The sequence below is a fragment of the Siphateles boraxobius genome, unplaced genomic scaffold (genome assembly GCF_051911475.1).
Source record: "Siphateles boraxobius isolate OS27281-9 unplaced genomic scaffold, OSU_SipBor_1 22, whole genome shotgun sequence".
Taxonomy (NCBI): domain Eukaryota; kingdom Metazoa; phylum Chordata; class Actinopteri; order Cypriniformes; family Leuciscidae; genus Siphateles; species Siphateles boraxobius.
In genome coordinates this window covers 461,655-487,142 of record NW_027508833.1, presented here as the reverse complement: position 1 = coordinate 487,142, position 25,488 = coordinate 461,655, and the positions used below count along the sequence as shown (strand labels likewise).

Sequence of the window (25,488 nt, the reverse complement as noted above, 5' to 3'; positions counted from 1 at the left end):
AGGCCATGATTTTTTCCCAGAAGCTGCATCTGAATTGGTATTTAGATATGTTTACAGACTGTTTATTGCAGATCAGTGGTGGCATGAATTTATTTACACTTCAATTACAACTGCCATGAGATTAAATGGGTAAATAATGCCATGAGATTAAATGGGTATTAAAGGGATAATTAATTTACTCGCTCTTGTGTCATTTCAAACCTGTACGCCTTTCTTTCTTTTTTGGAACATAAATTAAGAAAGTTTGGGAAATGTCTCAGTATTTTTTTGTTTTGTTTTGTTTTGTTGTTCATACAATGGAAATCAATGGTAACCAAAACAGTTTGGTCACCAACATTCTTCAAACGGCTGATTCATTCAGGAAGAATTAAATAGCTCTCTTTATAAATGGGCCATTGAATCATCGGTTCACCCGATTTGTTCAAAACGCGATTTATTTTAAATGAAAAAACGCTTTGTTTGAACTGTTATGAACTTATTTATTGAACTGTTCTGTATAAATCAGTATCACATTTGTACTTGTGTTATTTGGTAATATCACAAAAATATCATGCAAAATGGCATGTCATGCAGCTGAAATATCTTTTAATGCGTCTTGTAATAAATCCATGTAAGCTTTGTAGTCCTCTGACATTGTTTGTTGTGTAATGCACCATAAGAATGAGGAAGAGCCTGATAATAGCGATCAGATGACTGCAACATTGTTGAATGTGATCTTTGTGCTGTAGTGTCTCAGAGCTGATGGTGTGTGTGTTGTTGTTTCCAGAGGTCTTTCTGCACCAGAGGCGGAGTTACTCTACATGCAGGAGGTGGAGAAGATGGAGGGGTACGGTGAGGAGAGTGTCCAAGCGAAGGTAAATCGGCAAATAAAAGCCCATATTAGTTTTGTGCCAAACCATGCACAGGAATATAAATCTGACTGTTTAGTTAGAAAATATTCAGTTTACCGCATAAAATATTCCCTTGACACATTTTGCAATAAGCAGAACTAATGTTGTCAAAACAAGAAATATAACAAGGGCTGATGAACAACAGTTGTGCACAAAATGAATGCATACACTTAAAGGGTTAGTTCACCCAAAAATGATGTCATGTCTCATGTTGTTCCAAACCCCGTAAGACTTTCATTCATCTTCCAAACACAAATGAAGATATTTTCCACTTGAATCTGAGATATTTCTGTCTCTCCATTGAAAATCTGTTCACCCAAAACTCTGACGCTTCAAAACGTTCATACAGGGATTGTCAAATCAAGTAAACTTTATTTATAATAGCACTTTATACAATTTTTCCGATTTTCAAAGCAGCTTTGAAATATGAAGTAAATCCATATGAATGGAGCGGTTTAAGTTTTCTGAAGAGACGCGATGGCTTTATATGATGAACAGATGTAACAAGAGAATGAACCTCATTGGTTCTCATGCTTGAGCTTCCATGACCAAATTTTAATGCATTTTGTATGTTGTAATAAAAGTTTAAATTAAATGTTAATCATAAAGCGATTGCGTCTCTTCAGAAGACTTGGATTAAACTACTGATTCATTGTACTTTAATCTCTTTATGAGAGTTTTGGGTGAATAGACTTTCAAATGATGGACATAAATCTTTCAGATTTTATTAAAAAATATCTTATTTTGTGTTTCAAAGATCTTAGTCTTATGGGTTTGGAACAACATTAGGATGAGTAAATGATGACAGAAACTATCCCTATAAGAAATGAATTATGTTTAATACAGAAACAGTTTAATTTAACAGTAAATGATAGAGAATGAACTTCTGAACAAATTTATTAGTGGTATTTGTCAAGCATCACAACACTATTACTCATACTTGATATTATTGATTTAAAACTACCGGTACCCCTAAGTGTTCCGCTTTGATATAAATCTGCATTTATTTAAGAAATTAGTCAATTAGTAATTTATTTAGTCAAGAAAGATATGCTAGATTTTTCTAAGGCACCAGGCTTAAGTTTTTCTTCACACAGAATTGATGAAATGCATCAACTACAAAAAAGAATGGTTAATAATTATTTTAAGCTATTGACAGCCATTTAAATGAATAAATATTTAATGCTACTGTATTTTAAGCTGTTCGCATTTCCTTGTGTCTGAACAGGACACTCAGAGCACAGATGTGATTATCGGGTCTTGTCAGGACGGCATTTTTGTCAAGCACAAAAATGGGAAAGCACCTCTCATGTTTCGGTATGTGTGCATGTATTTATTTTTAGTAAAAAATATGTAGGTAAATATTACAGTTTTATATTGCTGCATATAAATAAATAAATATGAGCAAATATTCTTACTTGTGGTAATGTAGTGAAACAATGTGTGATAAAACATTCCTTGATTACTGTAGCTAGATTTATTTTTTATTTTTTTATGTCCTCATGAACAATGGCTGGTTGAAATTTTTGGTTTCTCTTATTTAGGAGCAAATCACCCTTTGTCAGAGCAATACATAAATAAATTAAATGTATAGATTTATGTCTTGCCCAAAGGCTGTAACTTGTGCACTAATGCCCTAGTCCTCAAAAGGCTGTTTATAGTATCGTGTTTTTAGGCTGTGTATTGCTGTCATGTGTCTGACTCAAGCTCTTCATTGTTTCTGCAGGTGGAATGACATTAATAATATGACTCATAATAAGTCCTTCTTTGCCTTGGAGCTCGCCAACAAAGAAGACACAATCCAGTTCCAGACCGTAAGTCTGCATCTGCACGTCTCGGATAGTTCAGATGCTTTTCTTGGCCTGAAATAACTGAAAGACTTAATTAACCTGGAGTTATGATGAACCTTTAGCATCCATGGAACATCTTTCAGATGCACAAAAAGTTCTTTATGTTGGAAAAATGTTATTTTTTTATTTTTTAAATGTTCTTCACAATAAGAAAAAAGGCTCTTAACAAACCCCTTTTTGGAAACTTTATTTTGAAGAGTGTATCACAATAATGCCCATGTGTATGTCCATTCATATTAATGAATAGATCTGTTGCTAGCCTTTAAGAAACGCCACTCATTTAGGCCCTGAAACACACAAGTCCTAGTCCTAGCCTGATTTTATTTGGTAAAAATGTTCTGGCTCTGTTTCAGGAAGACATGGAGACGTCCAAATACGTGTGCAGAATGTGGTTGGCGCGACACAAGTTTTACAAAGTTAACAACAGCAGTTTGTAAGTTTGTGTTTTCTGTGGTGTTTGTTTTTGTTACGGTGCACTGATTTTGGCCAATACGATTTAAACAAAACACATAGCCTTCATTTGTCTCTTTCCTCTAAAAAATATTTTTATTGTTGTAATGTTGTGACTAAATACTCATTACCAGATTGGTTCTGTTGCTTGGATGTGAAACAGGACGACATTATAGGCACAGTAAAAAGAAAACTTTTCGTAATTCAGGAACCAATTTACACTGCCATACAAAAGTTTGGGCTTGGTAAAACATTTTTTAATGTTTTTGAAAGTCTCTCTTTTGCTCACCAAGGTGACACTTATTTGATCAAAAATAAAAAAATATATTAAAAAATTAAATTTTTACAATTTGTAAAAATGAAAATTACAAATTTATTAGTGGTATTTGTCAAGCATCACAACACTATTACTCATACTTGATATTATTGATTTAAAACTACCGGTACCCCTAAGTGTTCCACTTTGATATAAATCTGCATTTATTTAAGAAATTAGTCAATTAGTAATTTATTTAGTCAAGAAAGATATGCTAGATTTTTCTAAGGCACCAGGCTTAAGTTTTTCTTCACAAAGAATTGATGAAATGCATCAACTACAAAAAAGAATGGTTAATAATTATTTTAAGCTATTGACAGCCATTTAAATGAATAAATATTTAATGCTACTGTATTTTAAGCTGTTCGCATTTCCTTGTTTTACAATTCAAAATAGCAGTTTTCTATGGGAATTTATTGTAAACTGTAATTTATTCCTGTGATCAAAGCTGAATTTTCAGCATCATTACTCCAGTTTTCAGTGTCACATGATCCTTCAGAAATCAGTATAATTTGCTGATTTGATGCTCAAGAAACATTTCTGATTAGTATCAATGTTGAAAACATGCTTTTATTGGCTGCTAAATCAGTGCATCTGTAGTTTTGTGCGTCTCTTTCTCTCGGTGGCTTCACCGCTGTCCGTTTGCTGTCTCCAGAGAGCTGTCTGATGGCCCGAACTCTGAGGGCTCCCAGAGGTCCATTCTCTCTCTTTCATTTCCTCGCTTTCCAACCCTCTCGCGTCCCTCTGTGCCTGCTGACAAGGGGTGAGCGTTACTGCATTCCTGCTCAGAGCCTTCTCATGGGCTACAGAGTGACGGGGAATTCCTGAGAACTACCTTTTTCTTAACTTTATTTTTCATTTAAATCAAGATGAATTATGGGCACTCACCCCTGGTTTCACACACAAGGCTTTAGTCTAGTCCCACACTAAAATGCATGTTTGAGCTGTTTTAACTGAAAGCAACTTGCACTGACAGATCTTAAAATATATCAGTGGCATTGTTTTGTCTCACACCAGTAATGTTTTTTCTAAAGCACGTTTATTAAAGCTGCTTAAATGTCCTAATTGAACTGAGGCCTAATCATGGCTTAAAGGATTAGTTCACTTCAAAATGAAAATTGTCATTTACTCATCCTCAAGTTGTTTTAAACCTGTGTGAGTTTCTGTCTTCTGCTGAACACAAAGGAAGATATTTTGAAGAATGTCGATAACCAGACAGTTGATGGACGACATTGACTTCCATTGTTTATTTTTTCCCTACTATGGAAGTCAATGAGGTCCATCAACTGTCTCGTTATTGACATTCATACTGAAATATCTTTTGTGTTCAGCAAAAGAAAGAAACTCACAGGTTTGAAACAACTTGAGTAAATTATGACAGAATTTTCATTTTGAAGTGAACTATTCATTTAATCTAAACCCTGTCTGTGAAACCAGGTCTAAATCAAATGCTACAATCTTTTATAAATATTTAACGTTACACTATTTTTGCATTACAGCATCATAGTGTTGCTGCAATGTAAAAAATATTGCGACATGTTTTTAGTTGTCATTAAAAATGTCAACCATTACTTTTTTGTTACCATAGTGAACCGCTGTGTATGAGAAATACAACTTTGAACTTTATTACACTCTGGTTTATTTCAACTTTCTTTTATTGTCTTGTGTTTTATTACAGACAAACTCAGCCCGCTCCTGTAAACCCAGTGAGGCGACGGTCCTCTACGAGAATGTCTCTGGTCAGCATTATACCGGTTATTCATGGACTACACAACAGTTTTACAATGAACGTTGTTCTTTAGGATGTTTGTCGGCTCTGCATGATCTCATGTGATTTACTGTAGCTCTATTGCAAAACGTTGCTGTCTTCATAGGGAGCTCTCTTTTAAGGCAGCATCCTAACTGAAATGAGCATCATGATAATCTAATAAACATAAGAAACTGTATACAGTCAACTTTTAATATAATTATGCTGCCTAACTTTGGAACAGTTCACGCTGTCGGTCTACCTACATGATTCAAAGTGCTGTCTGAGGGAGTTCACTAGTTTTGACACAGACTTAATGTGTCCTGCTGAATAATGCTGCTTTTGTTTTGTCTTATGATGCAGCCAAAACCGCAACCCTACATGATGGCACCTCAGATGCACTTTAACGGCCATTACACCGAACCATACACGTCTTCGCAAGGTAAAACAGGCCGAAAATGCACTGTCGGTTGTAAATGGGGTTTAAAGAAAAACTAATTTAAAAGAGAAAACAAGTTTATTTTTCTGACCCCACTGGGAGATTGTTTTTCTTCTTGATTTATAGGAATAGCAAAATTCTGTCATCATTTACTCACCCTCAAGTTGTTTCAAATCTGAATGAATTTCTTTCTTCTGCTGAACACAAAGGAAGATATTTTGAAGAATGTGTGTAAATGACAGCATTTAATTTAAGTGAACTATTCCTTTACGTTTAAACAGAAAACAAGACTTAAAGGTGCAGTGTGTGACTTTTAGCGACATCTAGCGGTTCGGTTGTGAGTTTACACTAAGGGCTCAGCCCACCGCTCACCCCTCCCTTTCGAAGAAGCTACCGTGGCGAAAACGGGACAAACATCGTCGTCTGAGACAGCAGAGAATAGCCAGAGTAAACCAAGTTTCTGTACCACAGTCCATTATAAAGCACATCATGGATAAAGTTTACAAAGCCATGGTCAGGTGAGGATCAAGGGTCTTAATATATAATATAATAGTAGTAATTAGTTGATTGTCTCACGAACGTAACCAGAACATTTCTCCCCACATAGAAAACCCATAATACAGCGAGGGAGAAGAACCACATGAAAATATGCAACTATATATTTTTTCTAACAGGGTAGTAAAAGTTTAGCTGGCTAATATGAGCTGTTACTGTGGATGAGCTGGTTAAAGCGTTAAGCCTTGTTTATACTGGACGCGTCCGCATGAGCCCAAAGCTGCCTGCAGCAAAAATAACGTGATTGTAACAGCGCGCGCGCCTCCGCATCCCCTAGACACCATTTACTACACACAATAGGCTTTTTTTCTCTGATTTTGGAAACTCGATCGACTTAAAATGCTTCCAAGATCGACGGGTTGGTGATTCCTGTAACTGTTTTACGGTCAATGACAAGAGTACTAATCAGCTTTCTCACGAACGTAACCAGCACATTTATCCCCACATAGCAAAGCCATAACACAGCGAGGGAGAAGAATTAAGTTACATGAAACAATCCAACTACATATTTTACACCACTGACAAGGGAAAAGTCATTACTCACAGTGTTTATGGCTAGCTTCTAGCTTTCTGCGGCTTCTCTTTCAAGGTAGTGACGAAACACGCTCTGTAACGCTGTTTGTTCGCTGTCGGCTACGCTAGAAACATGACGTCACAATATGTCGACCTTCATAGAAGGGGATTCCTGCGCCAATGTAGATATAAATGTCTCATTCTAAGGTAATAAAAACATTACGGTTTATTAAGTAAGTTCTTTATACACCACTGTTAATAGATACTCAAATTTTTTACACATTGCACCTTTAATATCATTCTGCTTCTCAAGTTCATGTATCTTGATTTTAAAAAAGTTTAGATATTTGTACTTGTAATAGCTGTTTACAAATGTTCTAATTTGTTGAATAGTTTAAAGTCATGTAACAATAATATACTGTATAATAATAATATGTTATATTACTTGGTCATGCCAATAAAGCTACTGTTTTCACACACACACAAAAACAAGACCTAAAATACTGACTCTACTTTTCCTACAGATAATCTTTACATCAACAACCAGAATGGTTTTTACTACCATTCCCAAACCAGTCTGGACCGCTCTCCGCACGAGTACAACGGAAGGATCCGTAACGGCAGCGTTTACAGCGCCCAAAGCACCAGCTCCCTCAACAACCCACAGCATTACCTACAACCCTCGCCCATGTCCTCCAACCCGAGCATCACAGGTAGTGACCTCATGCGACCAGACTACGTGCCTTCCCACCGACACAGCGCCCTAATCCCACCGTCCTACCGTGCCACGCCTGATTACGAGACCTATATGAGGCAGAAGAACCTCGGTATGATCCCGCCCTCCGAGCGCCAGAGCCACTCCATGAGGAACCTCAACATCGGAAACTCCTACGCCTACAGTCGACCGGATCCGCTCGTTTACAGCCAACCGGAGATCCGCGAGCACGGAGCGGGCCAGTATCCGTTCCACCTCAACTACAGTTTCCACAGTCCCTCTCCATACCCCTATCCCACCGAGAGACGCCCCGTGGTGGGCGCCGTTAGCGTCCCCGAACTCACGAACGTCCAGCTCCAGCAGGCACAAGAGTACCCGGCGCCCAACATCATAAGGAATCAGGTTTACTGGCCGCCTCCACCGTATCCCTACCCTCATCCTCGACCCGCCAACAGCACCCCGGATCTGTCCCGTCACCTGTACGTCAGCAGCAGTAACCCGGATCTCATCACTCGCCGCGTGCATCACTCAGTGCAGACCTTCCAGGAGGACAGTCTTCCCGTGGCTCACTCGCTGCAGGAGGTGAGCGAGCCTCTCGTCACGCCTCGCCGTCCTCACATGCACAAGCGCAACTCCATTGAGATCGCCGGGCTGGCGTACGGACTGGAGAACATGAGGCTGAAGGAGAGGAAGGCGAGTAGTGTGACAGTAGTAATAGCATAAATAGTTTTAAATGTGTATAACATTTTATGCTTGTTGTATTCTACTCATTGAGACCTACACATTACACACGACAATCTGAGCTGTATGATGTATTTGATATATTGCAGTACATAGAAATTTTTTTTTTCATAATTTATGAAATACTTTTTTGTACTATTTATCAGCAAATATCTCAGCACTACTTAGGAGTTAATCAAATTTGCTGCATTCAGTCTAAAGTTCAGACTCTAAGCTTTAAAATGACACCTATTTTGAGTTGATCAAGGTAGTTTTGAAGAATATGATTATACATTTTTTCGCAGCTAGGTGGCGCCCGCGGGCGGTACACTCTGTTTAAGAGGGGACTACTCAGCACTCGTTAAGAGTTTATCAAAGTGGCTAGATGTATTAAAAAGCTGAGATTCTAAGCTTTAAAATGATTTGAAAATGATGTTTTTCTGCGGGGGTTGGGGGGTGCAGTGCCGGTTGTACACTTTGGGTTTAAGGGTTAAACTATTTTCAACAGCAGTTTGCTAGTTCTTAATATCTAATTAAATAAGAATCCTAATATTTATGTAATTTATTATAATGTAATTACTAGCAATCTTCATGTTCAGGATTGAACTATACTTGAGGTAATTTATTAAATTTTTTACTTCACTGACATTTTATCTGTCAGCTACCCATGTATCTCCATCTTTTGTATGACCTAACATCTTTATTCACATAAAAACAGTATTTTATAAATTTTTAATAATTTAGATATAATTTATATATTTCAATAAAAAGCATAAATTATACAATTAATTATTATATAATTATTTAAGACTCAAGATTGAGAAATTCATGGATATTTAACGCGTTTAACCTCAGTGGAATGCTATACCTATTGAAATTTTTCAACAGCATTTTGCTAATTCTCAATAAGTAATATCAATTTATATAATTAAAAATGCTTTCAATTATTGTAATTAATTATAATTAATAATCTAAGATTCTAAATTGAACTATATTTGATCAAATGTATTATTAAAAAAAAAAATTGCATCATCTACCCAGGTATCTGCATCCGCGGCCGAGACTCCGCCCCCGGTTGCCCAGGCGATGACCCCTACGGCATCTGGCTCCGACATCAATGTCGTCATGGAGGTCCCGAAGCCTGAGGACGTGGTCATCAAGGAGGACGTGTTCTACGGCCACAAAAAATCCCTGTCCGACGCCACGATGTTGGTGCACAGCAGCGGTGAGGAAGAAGAGTTTGAAGACGACAGCGGGCGTCACACACCCCAGTCTCAGGATGCTGTGGGCGGTCCTGAGCATCACATGACACCGCTGGAACGGTCCCTCGTAGAGCCGCCCGCTTATCCGTTCAGCCACGGTATGGACACGGTCCCGACGGGCTCTCTCACGTACCAGGCCCATCCAATCATCCGCAAACCGGAGGATGTAGGGCAGCTTCCTCCTCTTCGAGAGCCCGGACACATGATGCCCTCGGTTTCAGAGGGGGATCTGAGCGGACAGGGACGCTTGAGACAGAAGAGAGACCTCTTTAAGAGACCCGTCTCTGACGTTCCACCTGCGAGAAGGAACATCGATGGCCTTCCACCAGCAGTAAGTGCACGAATGATCAGATTTGAATCAGAATTACCTAAAGCAGGGGTTCTTGAGGGAACTACAGGTTTGTGAGTTGCCCAAAAGCTAATCATTGGGCGTGTCAGTCAAGTAAAGTCATCCTCATTTATATAGCGCTTTTAACAATGTAGACTGTTTCAAAGCAGCTTTACAGAGATAAACATATAATTTAAGGTAACAGAGATTGGTTTGGTTTTATAGTGGTTCTTGAAAAATGTTTTTTCCAGCTAAAGTTAGTTTTGATTGATTCACTTCCGTCTAAATGATCATTTGTTATTAAATTAGGGTCCGCTAAGACGACACCATTCTCTCTAAACAGACTTTAAACGTGAACCTGTGATAGACGCTGATGGCGTTCACATGCGCGTTAAGAATTGATTCTATAGTTATGTGCGTTTGAATATATGTGCGCAGGTTTGTAATTCCTTATAAACCATGCCTAAACAAACTACTTGTCTTGTGTATAAATTTTGATGCAGAATTTTATTTTATCTTATCACTTTGGGTAGGTAAGCAAACCGAAAAATTCCACAACGCTTTATCTGTAGAGTGGTATTAGGGATCCTCCATAGGGAGAGGCTAGTTGGCACTTCAGCACTGCATTGTCATCGGGTCCAGGCGAAAGTCCTTCGTCAGATCTGGAAACGGCCTGGATCCGGCAGGCTGCGGGAAAACCTCGGGATAAACAAAGACACTAAAATTAGCGTAGATGCCATTCTTCATATGATGTAACAAGTACATCAGGATTTAAGGGAAGTGTTCCCAGTTCCGGCTGACCTAATCTAAGCAGCCTAATATTGAATTATAGAAGTCTATAGAGTGTTATGTGAATGCTAGGTTGAAGAGATGTGTTTTTAGTCTAGCTTTGAACTGACAGACTGTGTCCGCTTCCCGGACAATGTTAGGAAGATTGTTCCAAAGTTTTGGTGCTAAATAGGAAAAGGATCTACCGCCAGCAGTCGATTTAGATATTCTAGGTATTATCAACTGGCCAGAACTTTGAGATCGCAATAGACCTGAAGGACTATAATGCGTTAAGAGCTCGCTCAAGTACTGGGGAGCTAAACCATTTAGTGCTTTGTAAGTAATCAGCAATATTTTAAAATGTATACGATGTTTAATAGGGAGCCAATGCAGTGTTGACAGAACCGGGCTAATATGGTCGTACTTCCTGGTTCTGGTAAGAACTCTAGCGGCTGCGTTTTGAACTAGCTGTAGTTTGTTTATTAAGCGTGCAGGGCAACCACCCAGTAGAGCATTACAATAATCTAGCCTTGATGTCATGAACGCATGAACTAGTTGTTCCACATTTGTCAATGAGAGCATATGAAGTAATTTAGATATATTTTTAAGATGGAAAAATGCGGTTTTACAGACACTAGACACGTGACTTTCAAATTAAAGATTGGTATCAAAGAGCACACCCAGGTTCCTAACTGACGACGAAGACTTAACAGAGCCATCAAGTGTTAGACGGTATTCTAGGTTATTACGTGTGGAAGTTTTTTGTCCAATAATTAGAATCTCTGTTTTTTCAGAATTTAGTAGTAGGAAATTACTAGTCATCCAATTTGTTGATATCAACTATGCATTCCGATAATTTTGTGAATTGGTGAGTTTCGCTAGGTTTGGAAGAAACATAGAGCTGAGTTTCATCAGCATAACAGTGAAAGCTAATTCCATGTTTCCTAATGATATCTCCTAAAGGTAGCATGTACAGAGTGAACTGCAGCGGTCCTAGTACTGAGCCTTGTGGTACACCATACTGAACTTGTGATCGATAAGACATCTCTTCATTTACTGCTACAAACTGATAGCGGTCAGATAAATATGATTTAAACCATGCTAATGCAATTCCACTAATGCCAACATAGTTTTCTAGTCTATTTAAGAGAATGTTGTGGTCAATGGTGTCAAATGCAGCACTAAGATCAAGTAACACTAATAGAGAGATACAACCACGATCGGATGATAAGAGCAAATCATTTGTGACTCTAATGAGAGCTGTCTCAGTGCTATGGTGCGGTCTAAATCCTGACTGGAAATCCTCGCAGATATCATTTCTTTCAAGAAAGGAACACAGTTGTGAGGATACTGCCGTTTCTAGTATCTTTGACAGAAAAGGTAGATTTGAGATCGGCCTGTAATTGACTAATTCTATAGGATCAAGTTGCATTTTTTTAACAAGCGGTTTAATCATAGCCAGCTTAAAGGTTTTTGGTACGTATCCTAGAGACAAAGACAAATTAATGATGTTATGAAGAGGATCTATGACTTCTGGAAGCATCTCTTTCAGTAGTTTAGTCGGTATAGGGTCTAACATACATGTTGTCGATTTAGATGAATTAACGAGTTTGCAAAATTCTTCCTCTCCTATGGCGAACAAATTAATCAAATTTTACCTCAGGGAGACTATAATGCACTCCCTGATGCGATGCTATAGTAGACGGTTGCATAGTTATAATTTTGTCCCTAATATTATCAATCTTATAAGTGAAGAAGTTCATAAAGTCATTACTGCTGTGTTTCTTGGAAACTTCTGGGCTTGAAGCTTTCTTTTTCGTTAGTGTAGCCACTTTTTCAAATAAATACCTTGGATTATGTTTTTTTTTTTTTAATAGGGTTGAAAAATAAGCAGATCTAGCAGCTTTTAAAGCCTCTCTGTAAGCAATCGAGCTCTCCTTCCATGAAATCCGAAATACCTCTAGTTTTGTTTTCTTCCAGTTGCGCTCCATTTTTCTGGCTGCTCTCTTAAGGGCCCGGGTGTGCTCGTTGTACCACGGCGTTGGACTATTTTCTTTAATCTTCTTTAAGCGCAACGGAGCAACTGTGTCTAAAGTGCTGGAAAGGAGAGAGTTAAAAGTTTCTGTTGCAATATCAAGTTCTTCTAAGCTATCTGGGATGCTTGGACGATGAAACTGATTAGGAAGATTATTGATAAAGCAATCTTTAGTGGCAAAAGTGATAGGTCTAACATACTTGTAACACAGAGTTGGCTTTGCAGCCTTGGCTAAATGTAATTTACATGAGACTAGATAATGATCTGAGATGTCGTCGCTCTGCTGCAGAATTTCAACAGCATCAACATTGATTCCATGTGATAATATTAGATCTAGAGTATGATTACGACCATGAGTAGGTCCTGACACGTGTTGTCTAACTCCAATAGAGTTAAGAATGTCTTTAAATGCCAATCCCATTGCATCTTTTCCATTATCTACATGTATATTAAAATCACCAACAATTAGGACTTTATCTGCAGTCAATACTAATTCTGATAGAAAGTCAGCAAAATCTTTGATAAATTCTTTATGGTGCCCTGGTGGCCTGTATACAGTTGCCAGCAGAATTCTCAAACTTGATTTATCGTTTACATTATATATTTTTACATTAAGCACCAACACTTCAAAAGAAGTATATTTAAAACTAGATTTTTTTTACTAGAAAATACTACTATAAATTACAGCAACACATCCCCCTTTGCCTTTCAGGTGAGGTTCATGTTTATAACAGTAATCATGGGGGGTGGACTCATTTAAAGTAATGTAATCGTCTGGTTTTAGCCAGGTTTCTGTCATACACTGCACATCTAGGTTATAATCTGAAATCATATCATTAACTATGAGCGCTTTTGAAGTAAGGGATCGAATATTCAGCAACCCAAGCTTTGTGTGACCATAGTATAGACTGTAACCACCGATGAACATATTCAGTTTTGATGAGAGAAAAAAAAAACTATACGTGTGCGGATTAGAACTCATAACCTCTGACACGCTTGGCAAAAGATCTACCAAGAACTCAAACAACATTTGCAGATCGATGCATTTATTTACGGGTTGAGCAGAGAGGCTGCACAGTTTGACAAGCGGGCAGCAGCCGTACGTTAGGCCGCCGGATGGTGTTGCTTTGAACTTGCAATGTATAACTATTATCAGACCGGCCCTCGCAGCCTCGAAACACTACCGGCCCACCGGGAAAAGTCCCGATTGCCGCTCCGCCCCTGGTCATATATCTAATGCTTTTTAAAAACTTAAAGCTTTCTTCTTCATAAAACGAGTTGGACATCATCACGTTTTTGTATACATTTTTTATTTATTTACATTGGTAAGCTACAGGACATCGTCTTTCAAAACATGACCTGCGCGAAAGATAAAAAAAAATGAATGCGTCATTGTACCCAGCACTTCTGAAAATGCACTTCCGAATGCGTCTCCGTCCCCAGCACATTTCAAACCAAACTGACGCCCGTGCGTGTGACGGTACACTTAAATCACAAGATGTTCACAGGAACGAGACAAGGCGCTATTTTGACGCTTGTGAGTGGCCAGTACCAAAATGAGTGGCTTACTGCGCTTAAATGGGCAAAAACATACAAAATTTTGTCAAAATGACTGTATTGGCGAGTATTCAGTTGAACACAGTCAGTTTTGGAACGTAAAAAGTTCAGAAAGATAATGCATGTTGTGTAACAGTATATTGGATCTGTGCATAAACTCTTAAAGTGACAGCAGTCTAATTTTAGACAATTTTAAATATAAACAACAAAAGATAGAAAATCACTCTCTGCTCTTGACTGAATTACTTCTGTAACTTTAATTGTAAACATTCATCTTAAATTAAATAATCTTATTTAGTTTTTACATTGAGGACTATCCAGTGTTATTTTTACATTTGATTACTTTAATTTCTGTAGTATTTCTTACCTGAATACTGACCTACTATTAGACCCACCTGAAAAAACTTAAAGCCGTGTTTATTACATATTTCTCTTTATTCTATTGCATTTATTTGTGCTGTTGTTTGCAATTTGTTCTTATTTTATTACGGTCTTTTTACTTACTTTCACTGCAAATATCGATATCGGCAGGTAACACTTACAGATAATCGGAATTGACCAAGAAAATTGCAATCGGTGCATCTCTAATCTCATTTGCAGATATAAAGATGATCAATTCCAGTAATTTGAAGGAAATCCAAGCTGATTTGTAATTGCATAGGATGCAACTGGTGTGGCTTTTATTTCGTCAGCATGTAAAATAGGTGTTTGGACAATGGGGTGAGGCCAGAAATGCAACTTTATACGCGTGACTTGAAAAATGCGTCCCAACAGGCCGTTAGACCCGAAAAGCTGCATTCTTTCAAAGAGCACAGCTGTGTGTCAGATCCTGATCCTCAGACTCTGTTTTCCTCTCTCGCTCTCTCCATCGCTGTCTCCGGGTATGAAGGGCATGAAGAAACGCTCGGAGGGCAAGAAGGTGGGACCCCTGAAGCTGGCGGCTCTTAACGGCCTGACTCTGTCCAGAATGCCACTGCCCGATGAAGGGAAGGAAGACCCAGAGAACGCGTCTAATGATGAGAGGGTAAGTTCTGCTTTCAGTTCGAGTGAAGGTGGTGGGCTGCTTAATTATTTACTCATTAATTTGCTTATTTATTTGCTTATTTACTTACTCCTTTTTATAATCATGGAAAATGAGAATCTTTTCCTATTATTAATAAATGTTTGAAATGTTTATTAATAAATGAGTGCTTATTAATAAATCAGGTTATTTCCTGGTAGTGAGGTATAAACATAATAACCTTATAATTTGTGTATCTGACTCGGAGCATTACATTTATTTTGTCTAATGTGATGTTAAATAGAGCATTAAAAACTAACATGTCAGCGGGAAATTTACAGACACATATTATCCTCATGCTGTTACAGATGCAGCATTTTGACTGTACTTCTGTACGAGATAACGCATTTTTATAATTTAGTTTGCGATATATTTCCACCTTCCTGTAGCTAGCGTGAAAAGCTCACTGTCTGGATGCGCTTACATTCACAGTAAGAATGCTCTCCTGTCCAACTTTAATAAGCCCAAAGAACACAGGTTAATGTTTTTAAATGCTGGGAGAAATCTGGCTGAGGGGCAAAAATCTATCGGTTTATTCTTAAGCCGTTTATGACTTTACTCTGATAAAGAAAAAACTGGTTAACGCACTTACATGACCACATGCATTGTCGGCTTATTCAGCATGACTGGGTTAAGAATGTGCATGTAAACGTGCTCTTTATTCTCTAAAAGTAAAAGTGAATGCAAAAACTGTCTGAGCGTTTGCCGTCTGTCGCACATTATCTCAGAGACGAGAGATGAATCTACCTCAACAAAAGCTGATAACGATATCAGAGCTGCCAACTTTTAAGTTTAGCTTGGAGTGAGAATTATTGCTTGTGATGCATGTCGTCCTCCTCCCATAAGTGTAGGCTATTGTGGTTGTCAAAACATTTGGTAGCCTAACTAAACATAATTTTATTAAGTTTAGCGACAGCATGATCCAATAATTGGCATAGGCTACTGCTTTTTTTAATTATTGCTTGATAAAAATTTTACAATTTCAATTGAATTATTGGGGTTTTATTCTGATCTTGATTCAATTTGGATGGGTTTTAGGTACAGTAGATACATGTTATTTTTTCTCAAGAAAGATCATCTCACCTAATGCTGTAAACACAGGCTACAGAGAGCCCTGTCAGCTGGTTTAATTAAAGGTTAAAAATAAAATATAAATTAAATTAAATATAGGTCTAATGCGGTTTTGATTACAACTTTATAATATTTTAATGATATAAGTAGAAAATATAATAAATAGCAAAATACTAATTTATACTAATACTAAATGCATTATAAAATACTTTTTTTTTTCTTTTCTAGCCAACTTGCATGCTATGGAGTTTAAATGAGGTAAATGTAAGGTTATGTGACGTAGCCTACTCCAGCTATTTTATTGACTTCTTTCCACGGTTGAAAAACACTGATTGGTTGATATTATGTACGAGGCATATACATTTCGGTAAGTTGTACTGTATCTTTCAACATACCTATTGATCATTCGTGTTTATTTACTATTAACTAGTAGACTAGTAAAGAGAGATGATCGGTCCATGTGCCGTTTGAACTGAGGCGCTACAGCGATCTGTCCCAATTGTGTGAGTCTCACGCTGAATGTGTGAGAGTTGGCAGCTCTGCGATATAGCCTATCAACTATCTTAATTTACTGGCTTTATATTTCTCTTGACCATACATTAAGTTGATTAAAAATAAAAACAATCAATATTTCTAGTTAAATAAGTTCTTTAAGTCAGTTTTTAAATCCGCTTTTGATTTTCAAAGATGATCTGTGCTGTTCTTCGGACCTAAAGTGTTAAGGGTGCTGGGATAAAAGGGGACCCATGAACAGATTTAGCAGATCACTCAATTTATAGTCCAAAATATAAAATAAAAAAACAAAACACAAATATAAATGGCAGCCGAGCCACCAAGCAAAGTGCGGGACAGAGGTGAAATCAAAGGGTCAAAAGCAGAGGCAGATCCACAGCCCCGGGGGTAGAGCAAAGGCAATAGTCCAAAACAAGAGCAGAAGATCAAAACAGGATTGAGTACAGGGACTAGGCAAATCAGCGGGAAAAACGCCAGAATAAATAAACAGACAAGGCAAGTAAGCTATGCACGACTAGAACAAGACTGTTTTTAGGACAGTAGTGAAACGGACGGTAACCAAGACACACTGACAGAGAATCAAAGAAAGAGAGAAGCATGAGTAGTGGAGAAAAACAATGCAAATTGGTGTGTGTGTGTGTGTGTGTGTGTGTGTGTGTGTGTGTGTGTGTGTGTGTGTGTGTGTGTGTGTGTGTGTGTGTGTGTGTGTGTGTGTGTGTGTGTGTGTGTGTGTGTGTGTGTGTAAGGAGAGCGGGAGCACTGATTAGAATGAGGTGCAGCTGTGATGGTGTGTGTGTGTGTGTGTGTGTAAGGAGAGCGGGAGCACTGATTAGAATGAGGTGCAGCTGTGATGGTGTGTGTGTGTGTGTGTGTGTAAGGAGAGCGGGAGCACTGATTAGAATGAGGTGCAGCTGTGATGGTGTGTGTGTGTGTGTGTGTGTAAGGAGAGCGGGAGCACTGATTAGAATGAGGTGCAGCTGTGATGGCAGAGTGAGAGAAACTGACAACTGAGGGAACTTTCACACTGGCAGTTTAGTTCGGAACGGGGCACGGTTCGCATGAAAAATCGCTAATGTGAACCTTGTCATGGGACCCGGGTGCGCACTGGGGTACCGAACCCGAGACTACCTGGAGGAGGTGGTCTGAGTTCGGTTGCTCCCGAACCGTGCTTCGATTCGCGTGTATGTGAAAACTACACGGACTCGGGTGCGCACTTGTTCAGGAAGTAAAGTATCCTGCGCATGCGTTTTAGTCGATTATGATGTATTTAGTTAAATAAAACACACGTAAGGGATGAAGATTTACCCTGGATACGAGCAAGAGTGAGTCTGCAGTGTATTCGCGCATAGTGCGTGCAATCAGGGCAACAAATTAATGGAAATCCACTGTCTCCTCAAAAGAGTCCATTTGCAAGCAGCGGAAAAACAGCTTATGCGAAACACACACACACACACACACACACAGTTAACCTGGGTTGTTTACTCAGCTATGAATAATGGAACCAAATTAATAAAAAACACAATATATTGACCCGCGTCGTGTTTTCTATCATGTGCCGTGCACGTTTGCAATGACGTAAGATGCACGCAAACGCACCAGAGTTCGATAGAATCAAGTTGAGTGTGAAACCAGACCAACGCTGCGGGGGGCGCCGGGAACAAACGCGCTCGGGCTCGGACCGCAGCAAACGAGCCCAGTGGAAAAGCCCCCTAAGACACAAAACAAACACAACAGAATGGCTGATGATCCACCAGAGTCCTGACATAAAGACTGTTATTAGGCCTATAGCATTTTATGGATATTAATGTGTAATTGCTTTGTTTTAGTGTTAGTGCATTTATGTTTTGTTAATGTGCTGTGGAAACAAAACAAAATGCTGACAAACAGTGATGCCGTTCTCATCTTAAACAACTATACGAATGATGCGTCTCTTTTTATTGACCTCAATAACCTCAACAAGCTCTCTTGACAATTTGTGAATGGATCAACTTGCAGTTCAATTTTGATGTGGAATGTAGTTTTGTAGTCGTTTTTAAAAACAATTTCATCGAGGAGTCCTCAATCCACATACAAGCGTGTCGGTATCACAAGTGTGGTGATGTTATGACATTGGTAAGGCAAATTAATTGATGGTCCTAATATTAGTTTAATTTAATAATACTAGCCTTAATAACGATAATTTAATACATTATTTGTAAAATGTAAAAATCGTCAAAGGCATCATTCATCGGCAATATCTCTTGACTATCGTCAATACACAATAATATGGTCCATCGGCACGACCCTTTTTTTAATATAATATATATATTCAATTAAAATGTTATTACTGTTATAGTTTTATAAGCAATGATAGTAAAGTCATCGACTAGCAGTTCTGTTGAGGGCATATGTTCAATGGTATAGCAAATAAAATACTTAAGTGGGGAATTTTGAGAGTGCAGTTCATTTTCTCATACATCATTACTCGCTGTTAGCATGCTGTGTGGCGTCACGTTCTGAACAGACCCTCACGTGCTGTGTGTTTCCTGCAGTGTAAGATCCTGGAGCAGCGAGTGGAGCAGGGGATGGTGTTCACCGAGTACGAGCAGGTGCACAAAAAGCGGCCCAACTGCGAGTGCACTATCGCTCAGATGCCCGAGAACAGCGATAGGAACCGCTTCCAGGATGTCCTGCCCTACGACGACACGCGTGTGGAGCTGGTGCCCACCAAAGAGAACAACACGGGCTACATCAACGCCTCGCACATCAGGGTGAGCTGTCGATCTGTGCCCGTTCAATCGTGCATGGACATTACGCATTGACACCTCAGGACATTGTGTTTCATTTTAGGAGTTCAACCCGGCTGATTTCATAAGAATTTTTATAATACAAACCGTAATACTAGAGATCTTAATGACATACTACCAACCCTCAAAGTTTAAGTACAAACTGCTAAAAAAATGTAAATAATAATTATGCACTAAAATACAGTCGTTGAGTTGGTCAGAATAGCCTCCATCATGAATGGGACATGATGTTGTAGAACTAAATAATTTTTTCTCCGTCCACGATGCCGTTGAGTGTCTCCCTATATGTATCCATATAGTTTTTCGTGGTTATGCTCCTCTTCACATCGGCACTAAAACCTACCCTTCGTTTTTTTGCAACAAAACCCATTTTGGCAAAGCCCACGGCAATTTAGCCCTTCTTCATAGAACCCATGGCAATTTAGCCCTATTTTATAATCCTAGGGATCTGAAGATGGTTTAAAGGGTTGGTGAACGATCGTCTTGCCCTGATTGGCCACATGGTGACCCTACAATGATCAAATCAAAAATGGACTACATTTTAGTACCTAGTCTGAGCATTCAAAATTCATGGCGATCAGGCATATAACAGTTATGAATGTTAAAATGCTACATTTCTATTGTAAATTACCTGAAATAGCTTAGATTTAGGTTCGTTCAAGCTTGCTAAATTATGCATAGCCTATATTTTTATGCATGCACTTAAAGGTCTTAAAGTGCTTGGAGCCCAATAATTGATGCTTGCATCTGTATTTTATTTATGCATTTTATTTTATTTATCCGTTGATTTATATCAGATTAATCAGCCTTCATATTGTGATTTCTGCCGCTTTGTTTACCAGGTTACGGTCAGAGGTAAAGAGTGGAGTTATATCGCATCTCAGGGTCCGCTTTCCAGCACCTGCCAAGACTTCTGGCAAATGGTTTGGGAACAAGGAGTTGCCATCATCGGCATGGTCACAGCAGAGGAGGTGAACATTAAAACACATCTCTGCATGCACGGAAAAGAAATGTGGCTGTTATTACTTTAGGTCTGGGTACTGACACAAATTTCATGATTTGATTTTGTTTCACAAATTTTGTTTTTGTGGTTGGTTTCAATTCCAATCCTGATTTTATTAGATATCGATAATAAATAAATATAAATAACTATATATATATATATACATTTTTATTTTTATTTTTTATTAATTGATATCTAATCAAATATATATATATATATATATATATATATATATATATATTTATCAGTTACAGAACATGTACATTTTTCTCAAGGGAGAATTTTTCTCAAAAATTGTGTGATCCTTACAACTAATGCTGTAAACTATACAGGGAATTAGGTCTGTGCTCAGAATATCGATACATCGTCATGAACTCCTGACGATGCGCGTATCGCTGTATCGATACTGTCGTGCTTTTGAATGTAGCCAATTCAGGGCTTGAATTTCAGCACGGGATTGCGAGTATTACGCATTATTCTAATCATTCCCGCAGGTCTCCCACTTATAATGCGGGAAATTCCCTAAAACATTGATTTGAGTGTCCAGCTGTCTTCTGTCTCTCTGTCTCTCAAAATGGATTGCTCAAGGCAAATATCAAACGCGCTGAAGGCGGTGATACTACACCTAAAAGCGTAGGAGTTGGGAGATGACGGAATATTCACTTGCATATTCGGGCGAGCATTGCATTGTCACTTAAGTTTACCATTCGCTCGTCTTTTTAAGTCTTACCAAGCTAAACATTCAAGCGATTTTAAACTATTCAGTACTCGCACGCTCTCTCTGAGAGATGGTTTTCTCTGCATGCTTACATTGAGTAAAGCCGCCTCACAAACAGCCTGTGAGTAACAAAAGTTCTTTTTCACGGATTATATCGCTTTTACAGCCAAAAACAAGCAAAATGATGTCAAAAATATCGATCTTGGTGAGTATCCAACACAGTCGGTTATGTGTTAAATAAGCATAAAATGCATGTGATGTGACAGTATAATGAAAACAGGATCCGTGCACTACCTCTTAAAGTGACAGCAGCCATATGTGTCTGTGATTAATATTGTTGTCAAAACAACAAAAGATAGCTTTAATTATAAGGAATCTGGATTTATAGTCGATGTATTTAATTTAGTCAGGACTAAAATACTACCCAATGTTATTTTACATTTAATTACTTTATTAAGTTCTTAATACTAGTGAAAGACCTATTCAAAAATGTTTCTCTTTATTGGTAGGCTATCTTTATTATATTGTATTTATTTGTTTAAAATGATTTCAACATAATGTAAAAAAAATTACTGTGTTTGAGAGTTAAATTAAATAAGTTTTGGAATGTGCACCATTGTTTTTTAATGACAAAAACTAAATAGTTTTTCAGCTATCACAACTGTTATAACACTGTTTATTCAATAAAGATATAACTGTTACTAAACTCTGCTCAAAAGAAATTTAAATTCCAAATTGATCCATATCGTGATACGTATCGTATCGTGGCTTTAGTATCGTGATGCGTATCGTGGCTTTAGTATCGTGATGCGTATCGTATCGTGGCTTTAGTATCGTGATTCGTATCGTGGCTTTAGTATCGTGATACGTATCGTATCGTGGCTTTAGTATCGTGATACGTATCGTATCGTGGCTTTAGTATCGTGATGCGTATCGTATCGTGGCTTTAGTATCGTGATACGTATCGTATCGTGGCTTTAGTATCGTGATGCGTATCGTATCGTGGCTTTAGTATCGTGATACGTATCGTATCGTGGCTTTATTATCGTGATGCGTATCGTATCGTGGCTTTAGTATCGTGATGCGTATCGTATCGTGGCTTTAGTATCGTGATACGTATCGTGGCTTTAGTATCGTGATGCGTATCGTATCGTGGCTTTAGTATCCTGATACGTATCGTATCGTGGCTTTAGTATCGTGATGCGTATCGTATCGTGGCTTTAATATCGTGATACGTATCGTATCGTGGCTTTAGTATCGTGATGCGTATCGTATCGTGGCTTTAGTATCGTGATGCGTATCGTATCGTGGCTTTAGTATCGTGATGCGTATCGTATCGTGGCTTTAGTATCGTGATACGTATCGTATCGTGGCTTTAGTATCGTGATACGTATCGTATCGTGGCTTTAGTATCGTGATGCGTATCGTATCGTGGCTTTAGTATCGTGATTCGTATCGTATCGTGGCTTTAGTATCGTGATGCGTATCGTATCGTGGCTTTAGTATCGTGATACGTATCGTGGCTTTAGTATCGTGATACGTATCGTATCGTGGCTTTAGTATCGTGATGCGTATCGTATCGTGGCTTTAGTATCGTGATACGTATCGTATCGTGGCTTTAGTATCGTGATACGTATCGTATCGTGGCTTTAGTATCGTGATGCGTAACGTATCGTGGCTTTAGTATCGTGATGCGTATCGTATCGTGGCTTTAGTATCGTGATGCGTATCGTATCATGACATTGTTGGTGATACACAGCCCTACAGGGAATCCTGTCAGCTAGTACATTACTGTAATATTAAAGGATAAAATTGATTTGTGTAGAATCATTTAAATTGCACAAGGTAGTTTTTATTATAATAACTTTACTATAGTAATTTTTAATGATATAATAATCGTTTTTACTCCAGTTTGTTAAGCAGTGCCTGTCATAAACGCTTGTTCATGATGGATTAATTCAAACATACATTATATATTAAAGAACAGATTAAGTAAAAATATAAAGATATATATATATTTATCAAAATGCTCCTCTCTAGACTCAGCTGACTATCGAGGTTATGGACATTGAATGGCAGGTTCTACAATTTACAAATAATGTTTGTTCACGCCATGCATCAACTGAAAACAGCATAGACTAAAATAACGTTTCTTGGGATTTGTTCATCAAAATGAGAATGGATTAAAATGAAACCCTATTTTTTATTTACATTGTCACTCTTCTAACTGATGAGTTTTGCCTTATTAAATCTTTGCATCCTCAAACTGGCTTGTTTTGTATCCTGACCTGCAGGAAGGAGGTCGTGAGAAGAGTTTCCGCTATTGGCCTCGTTTGGGTTCTCGCCACAACACTGTTACTTATGGACGATTTAAGATCACCACACGCTTCCGTACAGACTCGGGGTGCTACGCCACAACGGGCCTGAAGATCAAACACCTCCTCACAGGACAAGAGCGAACCGTGTGGCACCTGCAGTACACAGACTGGCCCGATCACGGCTGCCCCGAGGACTTTAAAGGCTTTCTATGTAAGTATGACACAGATAACTGGCTTTCTTTAGATCAAACATCACTGCTTTTGGCACTCAAGACATCACAGGTTGTGTTAGAATCTGCAAAGGAGTTTGTTTGTAGTTTTCATATTCATATTGGCTGTACAAATTCTGCATTTCTCTGTTAGTAAGCCAGAAAGGAAAGTGAGAGTATTCTCTTAAATTGTTGAACATGCTGTGCTGTAAGGAATGTTGTAATAGGAGAATGTCAAAAAAACATCTCCAGGTCATATTTCCGAGTTACATATAGCTGAACATCGTATTGTATTAAGAAAAATATGAATATGCACAAAAATGTGTGTTTTTTTTTTTTTAATAAAATTATGATATTATAATATATATATATATACATGCATGCATACATACATACATACATACATGCATGCATGCATACATTAATACTAATGCAATTTAAATGTGTTTATATGTGTCTGTAATTATATCATTTGTATAGTCTTAATAGTTTTGAGGTCATAAATATTTTTTGCAGATTAAATGTTTAATTGTCTTGGCACAATGCATAACAGTGATGTCACAACATCTTATTGCATAGGCTTTATTTTCTTGGTGCACAATATAATTTCTAATTTTTGTGTGAAATATGAGCTAGACATGTAGAGAGGTTTCTTAAGAACATCAACAGTTGAAGCCAGCTGCATCATAATGATTGAAGAAACATTGTTGTGGTGATGTTTATCATGCATGACTGTTCTTGCCTGGAGTGTTTTAGCCTGGCGTGGCTCTTTAAACGGCTCTATTTCTGTGTCTTAGCGTACTTGGAGGAGATCCAGTCCGTGAGGCGACACACAAACAGCTCCAGCGACCCAAAGAACACAAACCTGCCGGTTCTGGTGCACTGCAGTGCCGGGGTGGGACGCACTGGTGTGGTCATTCTGTCTGAGATCATGATTGCTTGTCTGGAACATAATGAGGTACATATGTCCTGTGCTCACAGTGGCATGAAGGCATTACAGCATTTCAGGGCAAAATGGTCAGTTTATCGGGGTAAACTACAGACACTGCTGACCGTTGGCATCAGGGCTACAAGAAATGTTACACTTCTGCTTCAGCTTAGAAAACACATGGTTGCTTGGAATAGAGATGACGGCATTCTCTGCAGATGTAGGCATGTGGCTGGACAGGTTTGTTCTACACTTAGACCTTAGTCACAGTTTACGGCACATGAGTTATATGACGAAAGCGAGGGGCAGAAGTACAGACTGGTGTAACCCCGGGTCAACCGTTCAGCCATTGAAACATTGAAAATGCTTTTCACAGTCGTCGTTAACATTGTAAAACATTATGAAAATTTGACCTAGGACCTAGCGATTATAAATTTAGTTTATAGGGTTGCACTGTAATCCTGTCACAGAATGAGAAATTTAACATAATGTTAATGGTATATATCACACATTGATTTCTTTTGTTGGATATTCAACAGAAAAAGATTGTTTTTGAAAAATTCATGGATTTGCAAATCAAATAAAACGTAGTAATTTAAATTAATAATTATGTATTATTAAATTATTTAAGAATGTATTAAAATTAATTTGTGTATACATTAATCAATCTGATATCAGTGCAAAATTGGCTACATAATATGACACTTGACTAATTTTTATGTTATATTTTAATTATT

At 38.1% G+C, this 25,488-nt stretch overlaps 1 protein-coding gene across 2 annotated transcripts in view; it reads left to right on the top strand.

The window, feature by feature from the left end:
- The window catches only part of ptpn21 (protein tyrosine phosphatase non-receptor type 21), a 34,995-nt gene that overhangs the window by 6,366 nt on the left and 3,141 nt on the right, over window positions 1–25,488 (top strand). Inside the window, exons 7-20 of one of the 2 annotated variants that reach the window (XM_077238247.1) lie at window positions 767–854; window positions 2,119–2,207; window positions 2,617–2,704; window positions 3,094–3,173; window positions 4,162–4,269; window positions 5,185–5,245; window positions 5,617–5,695; window positions 7,285–8,168; window positions 9,237–9,788; window positions 15,035–15,169; window positions 19,321–19,539; window positions 20,418–20,546; window positions 23,591–23,825; window positions 24,621–24,781. In XM_077238247.1, the coding sequence (XP_077094362.1) occupies window positions 767–854; window positions 2,119–2,207; window positions 2,617–2,704; window positions 3,094–3,173; window positions 4,162–4,269; window positions 5,185–5,245; window positions 5,617–5,695; window positions 7,285–8,168; window positions 9,237–9,788; window positions 15,035–15,169; window positions 19,321–19,539; window positions 20,418–20,546; window positions 23,591–23,825; window positions 24,621–24,781 (2,908 nt within the window). The remainder of the gene's footprint in view (window positions 1–766; window positions 855–2,118; window positions 2,208–2,616; window positions 2,705–3,093; window positions 3,174–4,161; window positions 4,270–5,184; window positions 5,246–5,616; window positions 5,696–7,284; window positions 8,169–9,236; window positions 9,789–15,034; window positions 15,170–19,320; window positions 19,540–20,417; window positions 20,547–23,590; window positions 23,826–24,620; window positions 24,782–25,488) is intronic. The other variant, XM_077238248.1, reaches the window with a different exon arrangement.